Below are 11,610 nucleotides of genomic sequence, written 5' to 3'. Positions count from 1 at the left end.
ATAAAGTGGTTAAGATATGAAGTTACCATCATTTTAGAAAACCTACAAGGAAGAAAATACAAGGAATATTCTTCCCTTTAGATCTATTCAGTTCTTTCAAAGGTGAAGAATTAATACTCTTTGCTTGATCTCAACATTTATAAATTTCTAGTTAGCATAAAAGAGTTATCATGGAAAATATATGATGTTCTTGCCATTTGGTCATACTTTTCAAATTCAAATGTCTTGCTAACATCAAATTCCTTTTAATGTCTAGAACATGTCCAAGATTCAAATTGAAGAAATTATTTCAAGACATTACGTTGCATCGTGGCTGTACTAATGAAAGAGTCTGTATTTTAGAATATAAAAAGAAACAAAAAGAATAGAAAATGCAGGGAAGTGTAATCTCTCTTGATGACTCCTTGTTACCCATTCCTTTGATGATCATTATTTCCTTATTATCATGTCATAAATTTGCAGCCAGTAACCAAAAAGGTTTTGTTTAACTGTGCCACAATTGACCTCAAGTGTGTCAAAGCATAACTCTTGTATATCAGTAGATATTCAAGTAATTTCATTTATTCCTGGGTTCAATCTTTTGCCAATCCACCATGACTATACTCATTGTTTTTCCCTCACATATCAAGATATGGCATCCCTGAATATTTTTTATTTTCCAGAAATACCTGTCTCTTCATTAATTTGGTCTGAAAACAAATTAGGGGGAAAAAAGTTTTAAGAATCAACAGGTATGATAGATAATATGTTGAAGTTCTGCTAATAATAGGTGGCCAGATTAGTGAATCAAAAACATGTCTTATAATTTCTAAAGGAAGACTCCTAATCACTAATCACTTAGAATGATTATACCACTGGTTCAGCCACTAAAGTGCAAGGTTAAAGCAGAGAATACAGTCTCACATTTCAAGAAACTCCCTCAAACACATAATAAAAATTGGGCTGCCTAAAAGTAGCATTCTTACCCTGTAATTTTGAGCAAAGTAGCTACAACAAGAGCTATGTCTAATACTCTGTCAAAGCAGATTGACATTCATCTCCCTCTGGACAAAAGGAGCTATTACTAGTACATGAAGAAAGATTAAGAACTTCTACATTTATTAAAGATCATTAAATAATGAGATTAATGTAATTGATGGGAGAGAGATACAGGAGAGACACATGGACAAGGAAACTTATAACAATAAAAAAAGAATAAAAACCATAAAGAGTAAAGTCATGCAAAATTCAAAGGAAGTTATTGGCATAGATGAGAGAAGAAGGAAGGCAGAAAATCTCTGACAGATCATAAATTGTCAATAAACTGAGTAACAGTGAAGCTTACCATTTGCTTTTTTAAGTTGTTCTAAAAAGAAGTAAAGAAAAAAACACAATTATTTTCTAATAACAGCAAAAGAATATATCCTCCATTGTGCTTCCCATCAGATACATATGCCCTATGTTAGCTACTTTGAAAGCTAAACATAAGAATTGTTCTTTTTCTTGTATATATCTTATTGAAATATCCTGAAGGAAAGGGAAAAATAAGACATCAAAACCAATAGTGAACAGAGAAATAATCTTAATGATATCATGGATAAAATTTAAATTATTTGTGAATGTAATGCTTCATAATGTTACTTTAAGTCTAATTTTACCCTAATGAAACAATTGTCTAAGTGTCGAAACATTTTCTTATTGTCATCATAATTGCAAAAATCATCATCACGAATGCTAGTGATTCCAACAAAAGTTTTCTCTATACTGAACTTGAAATTACATATGATACTAGCAGTATTACATTAGATAAGGATCTGTAACTTGGTAGCTTTTCTAGAGTTGCTATTTCATGGTTGAACTTCGATGTATTTGACTCCAAAAGTGGTTTCATGCAGTAAACTAAGTGGTTTAGTGTTCCGGATACTCTTGCCATCTAACACAATTTAAAAAATGAATATAGATACAGATTTTCGTCATTACTAAGGTGCGCCTGATCCAGGCTATAGTCTTTGCAATTTTGTGCTATGCATCAGAGAGTTGGACAGTGAATAGGGTTGATAGAAAGAGGATTGATGCCTTTGAGTTGTGGTGCTGGAGAAGAGTGTTGAATATACCACGGACTGCTAGGAGAACAAACAGGTTTGTCCTGGAGAGGGTGAAGCCAGAGTGTTCCCTGGAGTCAGATTCTGAAGCTTCATCTGACATACTTTGGGCATGTTGCAAGGAGGGACTGGTCCCTGGAGAGCGACATCATGTTTGGGAGAGTGGAGGGATGACGCAGGAGAGGAAGACCCTGGAGTGGTGGGAATGAAGGTTTTTGAGACAGCGAGGTTGGCACAGGGTAGGATGGCATTTAGGGATCTTGGACATAGGGTTGCTATAAGTCACAAATGACTTGATGGCACATAACAACAACAACTATTACTTGATAATTAATTATGTCAAACAACAGGAAAGCTTGAAATTACATTCACACTAAAAGTAACTTTTTTTTAAGAGTATACTGGACAAAATATTTCAACCAATTAGAATTATTAAAGAAAACTTCATTTTAAGGTAATAGAATATAAACTTACCATCATTATAAGGAATATATAAGAATGTAGAATGGATTTTTTATATTTACCCAGTTCTTTAAAAATTGAAGTATAAACAATATCCTTTTATTTGATTGACATGCAAGTTTCTAGGTGTTAATTAGAATTACACAGTGAAATAAAGATCTTATTGCAAATAGCTCACTACTTTCAAATCTTAAGCACACTCAACTCTCAAAGTGCTCTTGGTGTTCATAAGTTCCAGAGCCGGTCAAGAATTCAATTTGGAGAAATTATATTGTCTTGAATTGTAAGATTATCTGCAGTTTTCATGTTATATGCTAATGTATGTATCACAATCAGATTTAAGATTTTTATATATAAAAAACGAAGGAAGTGTCATTTTTAATAAAAAAACCTTCTTGTCATAGAATGTTTTGATCATCATTATTCCATTATTATCACATTGTTAGGTTGTTGGTCAGTAACCAGTGCATGATGAATTGACAGTGACACAGTGACTTCATGGCTATATAGGCAGAAGTGAGTTCCATAGGATTCTTAATGGCTCAGTCATAGGAAACAGAATTCCAAGCCTTTCCTCTGAGGTGCTTCTGAATGAACTTAAAGCATTAACACTTTCAAGTAGCAGCCAACTTATTACCTCTTTTGTGCCAACCAGCACCTACTAGGTTGCCAGTCATATTTAAAAGAAACATGCTTCAGTGAATTTTGAGCATTACATTGTCTATTTTAGATTAATATGTAATAGAAGAGAAAATCAAGGGTCCTGACTGGCCTGTGTGTTTTAGCAGCTGGGAATTATTTTTTTTTTTTTTTAGATAAGATGGTCACAAGAGTCCACAATTAAGGTTACATAGTGGAATGTTCTTGGGGTGGTGGGAGCAGTGTGGGGGTATTGTGTACCAGGGAAGGAGTGTTTCTTTTACTTTTGAAAGAGAGGAGTGAACTGGGGGGTAGGGGGAGGGCTGAGGGGGGAGGGAAGTGCAGTAATGAATGAATGGAAATCCAAAATCTCTGTAAAATCTCATTAAAATGATTTTTAAAAAATTAATAATAATAAAAAAAAGATGGGAAAAGTAAGATTGAAAGCCACTATTTTCTGCTGGCATAGTCTACAGGGAGCTGAGCTGTTAACTCATAAGCTGCAGTTTTCAGATCCACCAATGATTCTGTGAGAGAAAGGTGAAGAATCTCCTCCAAAGCAGTTTGCAACCTTGGAAAAGATCTCAAGGACTCTGTACGAATTCATCTAAATTGATAAACCCACATTTATCTTTCTTCACTATATGAAAAATAATAGAAAAAACTTAAGACAATTTCTAGGTCAACAGATTCCATAATATGATTAGATTCCAAACTTTGCTAAGGGGCCAGATTAACAACAAAAAACAATTTCTGAAAAACATCTAATTATATCCAATAAAGTAAGAATCATAATCACTAAGTATATGACATGACTCCAACACTGGTCTAGGCACCAATGTTACAATCACAAAGCTAAGAGTTTTTAAAGAACTATTTCAAGTACTTTGATAAAACTCTATTGTCTAGATGCTTTACTTTAACCACCAAACTTCGAGCACAGAAGTATCACAAGAGCTCTAACACTTTCTGACAGAAGAATTAATGTCATCTCAGACTGAACATGAAAACATATTGATCATAAAGAAAGATCAAGGAATATTATATTTGTTAAAGATAATTCAATAATATGACAAATGTGATTTTTGGAATAAGGACAATGAGGAAAGAAATGGGCAAATAGAACAGCTAGAAATATAAAAATAAAAATGATGAGAGAAAATCACACAAAATATATTTAGCAGGAGTTAATAGCAAAGATGGAGGAGGAAAAAGTAAACAAACAAGATTCCCGTAGAAAGATGACAACATGTCCATAAACTGATTGTCATTGAAGTTTACCATTTTCTTTCTGAAATTGTTCTGAAAGAGAAAGAGAAGAAAAAAAAATATTCAAATATGACCAAACCAAATAAGCATAAACTTTTTCAAACTTTTTCCCTAAACTTTTTCAATCAAGCACAAAGGCTGTAGGTTCACTTCTTTAAAGGTTAAATATACATACTATAAATTGTATGAGTATGTGACTAAAATGTCAAAAAAAAGGTTAATATGGTGGTATTTCAAATAGTATATGAAAGAATAAATCTTAATTTCAATATATATAAAATTTTAATAATTTGATATTCAGATTTTTTCATGTTACTCTAACAATTAATTTAGATATAATTTCCACATCACCAATATCATATCTTCATTAACATCATCATAAACACTCCAATCATCATAAATGCCAGGGAATTTCAACAAGTCTTTGAACTGTATGGGACTCATCATTGCATATCTTACAAAGAGTATCACATTTGATCATCAGTGGGATTCAAGAGTAACTAATGACATGATCTAGAAGATGAAACTGAGAGGAGAGAAAGAATATATAATTTGCTGTCTTTCTAGACATTTTCTACATTTGAGGTTTTATCAAAAACTTATTTGACTTCAAAGGTACTTTCATGTAATATATCAACTAATTGGAGTTCTAAATTTTCTCTATTTGAGTAGCATTCTAGAAACATTCATAAATAGCTTTAAATCTCCAGGACAGGACAAGTTTGCAATGTTAATAGGGGGGCTGGGAACAATATTTACACTAAAAAAATAAAGATATCAAATTAATATGATTTTAGAGAACTCACAAGTTAAAAAAGTCCAAGACATAGTCTTCCTTTGGGTTTATTCAGTTCTTTGAGGTATGAAGTATTAGTACTCATTGTTTTTATTTCAACATTTTACAAATTTCTAGGTGGTAAAAAACTGGTATTTGGAAATATAGGATGTTGTTGCTATTAGATCATTATTTTTAAATCCAAAATTCACACTGCTAACAAATTCCTTCTGATATATTTAAGTCTAGAATATATCAAGGATTCAAATTGGAGAAATTATTACAAGACAACTTGTAGTTTCTCTGCTGTGTTAATGCAACACAGTCTGCATTTTAGAATTCAAAAAGAGAAATTAAAATAAAAAAACTTGGGAAAGTGTCATCTCTCTTGATGTCTTCTCCTCATAGGTTCCTTTGACCATTATTATTTCTTTATTAGCGTGTTATTAAGATGATGGTAAAGAGCCAAGAGATGTTGAATCAACTGTTCCACAGTTATCCCAGGTGTGTCAAGACATACCTGTGTTTTATAGAAGTAAAAGTTCAAATAATTTATTCCTGAGTTTAAACTTTTGACAAAATGCCATAACTATACCTATAATTTTGCTCTCAGATATCAAGATATGACATTTCCGAATATTTTGTTCTTTATAAACTTACCTTTCTCTTCCTTAATTTGGTCTGAAAAATTATAAAAAGACAGTTTTAAGGATCAAAAGGTTTAATAACATGGTGAAGTTGTAACTATCAACAGGTGGCAAGACTAATTATTGAAAACCATGTCTGATAATTTCTAAAGGAAGATTCCTAATCTCTAAGCACTTAGAATGATTGCACCACTGGTCCAGGCACTAAAGCTGAAGTAAAAAAAAAAACGGAAAATATAAGCTTACTTTTTAGGAAACTGTCTTAAGCACATTGTTGGAATTGCATTGCTTAGAAGCAGCATTCTTTTCATGAAAACTTGAGCAAAGTAAGTGCAACAAAAGCTCTGTTTTACAATTTCACACAACAGTGAGACAGTAGGAAAGCTTGGAATTACATTTACACTAAAAATTAAAACTTTTCAAGAGGTAACTAAACAAACTACTTCATTGGATTAGTCATCAAAAGAAAAATTTCATTTTAGGATGATAAGAGATTTACCATCATTTTATGGACCCTGTAAGGAAATATGATAGTTTTCCCTTTAGATTACCCAGTTCTTAAATGTTGAAGTTGTAGTAGTCTTAATTGTTTTGATTTGATCTATATACAAGTTTCATTGTGGTAATGAAAGTTATATAGGGAAATTAAAAGTCATATTGCAAATAGCACACAATTTTCTAATTCTAAACTTTGAGGCTCAATGTCAAGAAGACAAAGATTCTCACCACTGAACCAATTGGCAGCTTCAGGATGGATGGTGAAGTGATTGAGATTGTACACAGCTTTAGTTTACTTGGCTCCACAGTTAACAGTCTTGGCACCAGTAGCCAGGAAATTAAAAGGTGCATTGCCATGGGAAAGTCTGCTGTTAGGGACTTCTCCAGAGTACTGAAGAGCAATGGTGTCTCCCTGGAGACTAAGGTGATTTTGATACAAGCCATGGTCTTCACAATCACTTGTTATGCATCAGAGAGTTGGACAATGACCATGGAGGATAGAAGGAGAATTGATGCCTTTGAGCTGTGGTGCTGGAGAAGAGAATTGAGAATACCATGGACTGCTAGGAAAACAAACAGATTTGTCCTGGAAAGGGTTAAACCGGGTGGCTCCTTGGAGCCAAGGATTCTGAGGCTCCGTCTAACATACTTGGGACATGTTGTAAGGAGAGACCGGGTCCTTGGAGAGGGACATCATGCTTGGGAGGGTGGAGGGACAGCGCAGGAGAGGAAGGCCCTCGATGAGGTGGATTGATTCAGTGACTGGGATAATTGGGATGCGAGTGTCGGAGACAGTCGTATTGACACAGGACACAGCAGAGTTTAGGGCTGTTGTAAATAGGGTCGCTATGAGTCACAAGTGACTCAACAGCACATAACAACAACAACAGCAACAACAGCAACAACATAGTTTTATTCAGTTCTTTGAAAGGTGAAGTATTAATACTCTTTGTTTTGATTTGAACATAGTACAAGTCTCTAAATGCAAAAAAGAGTTATACTGGGAAATAAAGGATGTTATATTCATTTGTTCTTTGTTTTTAAATACAAAGCTTACTCTGTTATCAAATTGCTTTTGATGCTTTTAAGTTTAGGATATATCCAAGATTTAAACTGGAAAAAATAATTTCAAGGCACTGTAGTTTCCCTGACATGCCAATGCAACACATTCTAGAGTTTGAAAAGAAAATAAAAATAATAGAAAACTCATGCAAGTGTCATCTCTCTTTAGGATTTCATGTAATAAGTTGTTCTGACCATCATTATTTTATTATTTTCATATTATTAAATTATTGGCAGTAACCAAGAAAGTTAGAATTGACTATGCCACTGTTACCAAGGTGTATGAAGGTATAATTGTCTTGTAGTACTAGAAATTGAAGCAACTTCATTTATTTCTGGTTCCAAATTTTTTTTTGGTTCCAAATTTTTACAAACTACCATAACTATGCACATAATTTTGTTCTCAGATATAAAAGTATTGCATTCCTGACTAACTTATACAATACAAACTTATCTTGTTCTTTCTTAATTTGGTCTAAAAACGAATTTTAAAAAGTAAATGTTTATGTTTTAACAATAACATAAATAATAATATGGTGAAGATCTGTTTGTTGATAGGTGGCTAGATTAGTTACTCAAAAGCATGTCTGATAATTTCTACAGGAAGATGCACAATAACAAAGCACTTACAATGATTGCACCACTGGTCCAGGCATTAAGCCTCAACCCATAAAGCTGAGAAGATGGGCTTACTTTTCAAGAAACTGTCTCAAGCACTTTTTAGGATTTGGATTGCCCAGAAAAAGCATTCTTATGAATCCTTGAACAAAGCAGGTACAACAAGAGCTCTAAAGTCTTTCTTATAGCAAATTAACCTTTATCTCATACCAGACATGAGAAGCTATTGCTAATATCATGAAGAAAAATCAAGAAAAAAATCCATTTGCTAAAGATAATTCAAGAATTGGACCAATGTAATTGATGGGAGAGAGACATATGAAAGAGAAATGGGCAAGAGAAGACGTAACAATAAAAATTAGTAAAAACCAGAAAAGAAAAAAGTCACACAAAATTCAGAGAAAGTTAATGGCATAGACAAGGCAACAACAACAGAAAAAAATCCCTGTCAGAAGATCATAAAACGTCTATAAATTGAATATCATCAAAGCTTACCATTTTCTTTTTTAAGTTGTTCTGAAAAGAAAGTAAAGAGAAAAAATGATTTGTTTTTAATAAGAAAAAAAAAGACAAATATGTCCTCCATAGTGATTATTATAAAAAATATATGTCATAAGTTAGCTTCTTTGAAGGCTAGATATAAATGTTAGATAGATGATAGATAGATAGATAGATAGATAGATAGATAGATAGATAGATAGATAGACAGATTGTTGTTAAGTGCTGTTGAGTTGCAGGTGACTCATAGCGACCCTATGAAGGAGAGTCCTTGATGCTTGGGTGCCTTTCATCCTTTCTCCAGGTTCATAGGGTTTCCAAAGGCAAGCTATTATGGAAGTGGATGCCACTCCTCCATATATGTGTGTGTGTGTGTGTGTGTGTGTGTGTGTGTATTTGAAATATCATAAGGGGAAAGGAGAAAATAAGACTTCAAAACAAAAAGTGAGTAGAGAAGTATTCCTAAATTTATTATGGATAAACTTTAAATTATTTATTAATCATAATATTACCCAAAGACAAACTTTACCCGAAAGAATCAATGGTATAGGTATCAACACTTTATATCACAGACATCATCATTATCAGTAACACCATCACAAATAACAGTGACTTCCAATAAATGTTTTCTTTATAATAAATTCAGCATTGCATGTGTTACCATTGGCATTACATATGATCAGGGGACATGAGTTGATTTCTTTTTTTTTACATTTGCTTATGTCAGGGTTAAGATTTTATCTATTTGACTCTAGTGGGGATTCAATGCACAAATGAATTGGCTTGTGTTCCAAACACTCTAGCCCTCTAATGCCATTTTTTTAAAAGACATAAATAAATAGCTAAGCATCTCCAGTTTAAGACAAAAATGTCAAACAATAGGACATCTAGGAATTACATTTACATTAAAAAGTAAAGGTTTTCAAATAAGATTAGGGATATCAAAAGAAAAATTCCATTCAAAGATGATACAAGACAGAGCTGGTGAAAAGTGCAGGACCATAGGAAGTGCGGGACCACGGGAAGCACCGGATTACAGGAAGCACAGGACTACAGAAAACACAGGACAATAGGAAGCATGGACAGCATTGCCTGCCTTGCTCCCACATTATGGGGGGAGAGTAGGGGAGAAATGCTAGCTAGCTTGACCATGCTCACTCAGGAGGAGTGAGCCATGGACCCCAGCAGAAGCTACCACCTGAGTCCCGACCAGAAGCTGCCTGTGGAGCTGATGTGAGACACACCCACCAGGCATGACCACACATGACTCCTTAACTCAGGCCACAGGGAGGTCCTGGGCCCCTCAACGAAGGTGAGAAGCTACTTCCAGAAGGGAACAATAGGCTTTCTCCATGCTCATTTAGGGACTTTGGGGAACAAACTGCTGTCTGGCCTGACCACATGAAACCCTTTTAATCAGGCAACTGGGAGGTCCTGGGTCCCTCAATGGTGGTGAGAAGCCACTTCCAGAAGTAAACAACACGTATTTTGGGGGGAAAACTGCTGTCAGACCCTCAGCCTTGCAAGTCTCAGGCCAAAAAGAGAGCACAAATATATAGTGCTTCTCAAATTATTGTTGTGGATCAACAAGGACATTGAGAACAGAAATAAATGAAATAGAAAACAAAAAAATCATTAAAACCATCAACAAAACCATTATTGTTCTTCGAAAAGTTCAATAAAAATCACCAAACCACTAGCAAAACTAATAGAAAAGATTAACAAGGACATTGAGAGCTTCAGGATCTGCAAGCATTGGTGGGTGCAGCAAGGGTAGGTGGGGTACAGAAAGCCTCTGTGGGGTGCAGCAAGCTACTGTAGGGAGCAGCAAGCCACAGCAGGAAACAAGGAGCTACAGCATGAACCACCTGCCAGGAGCAAAGAGGAAGGTAAATATTGAGTGAGGTCTCTCCCACACTCCCCTCCCATGTGCATCTGTGTATGTGTCTTCCCCCACCCCCTGCCCAAGTATGTGTCTGCACGTGCAACCAAAAACCTAAGGATAATGTGGGAAACCATCAAAAGAAATAAGATGTGCATCATTGGAATACCAGAACAGAAGAAAACAAGTAAAAGCACAGAAAAAGTTGTGGAAGACTTACTAGAAGAAAACTTCCCAGGCATAATGAAGAATAAGAGAATATATATATGTTCAAGAAGCTGAGTGAACACCATATAGAATAGACCCAAAAATAAAAACACCAAATCAAGTAATAGTCAAATATGACAGAATTGAAGATAAGGAGAGAATTCTGATAGCAGCGATGGAGAAACAAAGAGTAACCTATAAGGGAGAACAGATAAGATTAAGTGCCGATTGCTCAGCAGGAACCATGTGAGCAAGAAGACAGTGGAAAGACATATTTCAAACACTCAAAGTAAACAACGGTCAACCAAGAATACCATACTCAGAGAAACTGTCCATCAAATATGAAGGAAAGATCAAGATATTCCCAGAAACATAGAATCTAAGGGACTTGGTAAAAACAAGACCACTGTTGCAGAAAACACTGAGAGATGTCCTTCTTACAGAAGTGCAACAGAAAACAGGATGGACCAAAGTAAATAGCAACAACACCAAAAAGAACTCAATAAAATGATAGCAATAAAACCTTGCCTCTCAATAATCACAATGAATGTGAATGGTTGAAAAAAACAAAATCCATCGATATGTTGTCTACGAGAGACACACATAAAAAGTGAATATAAAGAAAGACTAAAAATAAAAGGGTAGGGAGAAAAATACCAAGCAAACGCCAACCAGAAAAAAGCAGGAGTAGTGATATTAAGCTCTGAAAAAAATAAACTTCAATAGAAAAACCACCAAAAGGACAAGGAAGGTCACTACATAATGCTTAAAGCGTCAATAGAACAAGGGGACATAACAATAATAAATATCTATGCACCAAATGAAAGACCTACAAATATATAAAACAAACATTAATAAAACTAGTGCATCTAATACAGGCCACGGTCTTTGCTATCACTTGTTATGCATCAGAGAGTCGGGCAATGACTAGGGAGGATAGAAGGAGAATTGATGCCTTTGAGCTGTGGTGTT

General features: G+C 34.5%; 1 protein-coding gene across 1 annotated transcript in view; it reads right to left on the bottom strand.

Moving 5' to 3' along the window:
• LOC102876129 (butyrophilin subfamily 1 member A1-like) overlaps nucleotides 1-9,804 on the bottom strand; it is a 128,496-nt gene extending 118,692 nt beyond the window's left edge. Inside the window, exons 1-5 of the mRNA XM_006882209.1 lie at nucleotides 9,708-9,804; nucleotides 5,887-5,907; nucleotides 4,464-4,484; nucleotides 1,325-1,345; nucleotides 669-689 (exon numbers count right to left, since the gene is read on the bottom strand). Coding sequence (XP_006882271.1) covers nucleotides 669-689; nucleotides 1,325-1,345; nucleotides 4,464-4,484; nucleotides 5,887-5,907; nucleotides 9,708-9,804 — 181 coding nt within the window. The remainder of the gene's footprint in view (nucleotides 1-668; nucleotides 690-1,324; nucleotides 1,346-4,463; nucleotides 4,485-5,886; nucleotides 5,908-9,707) is intronic.
• Nucleotides 9,805-11,610: the final 1,806 nt, after the last annotated feature.

Source organism: Elephantulus edwardii, unplaced genomic scaffold, assembly GCF_000299155.1.
Source record: "Elephantulus edwardii isolate Elephantulus edwardi_28Jun2011 unplaced genomic scaffold, EleEdw1.0 scaffold00017, whole genome shotgun sequence".
In the NCBI taxonomy this organism is placed as follows: domain Eukaryota; kingdom Metazoa; phylum Chordata; class Mammalia; order Macroscelidea; family Macroscelididae; genus Elephantulus; species Elephantulus edwardii.
This window is presented reverse-complemented; position numbering and strand designations above follow the sequence as displayed.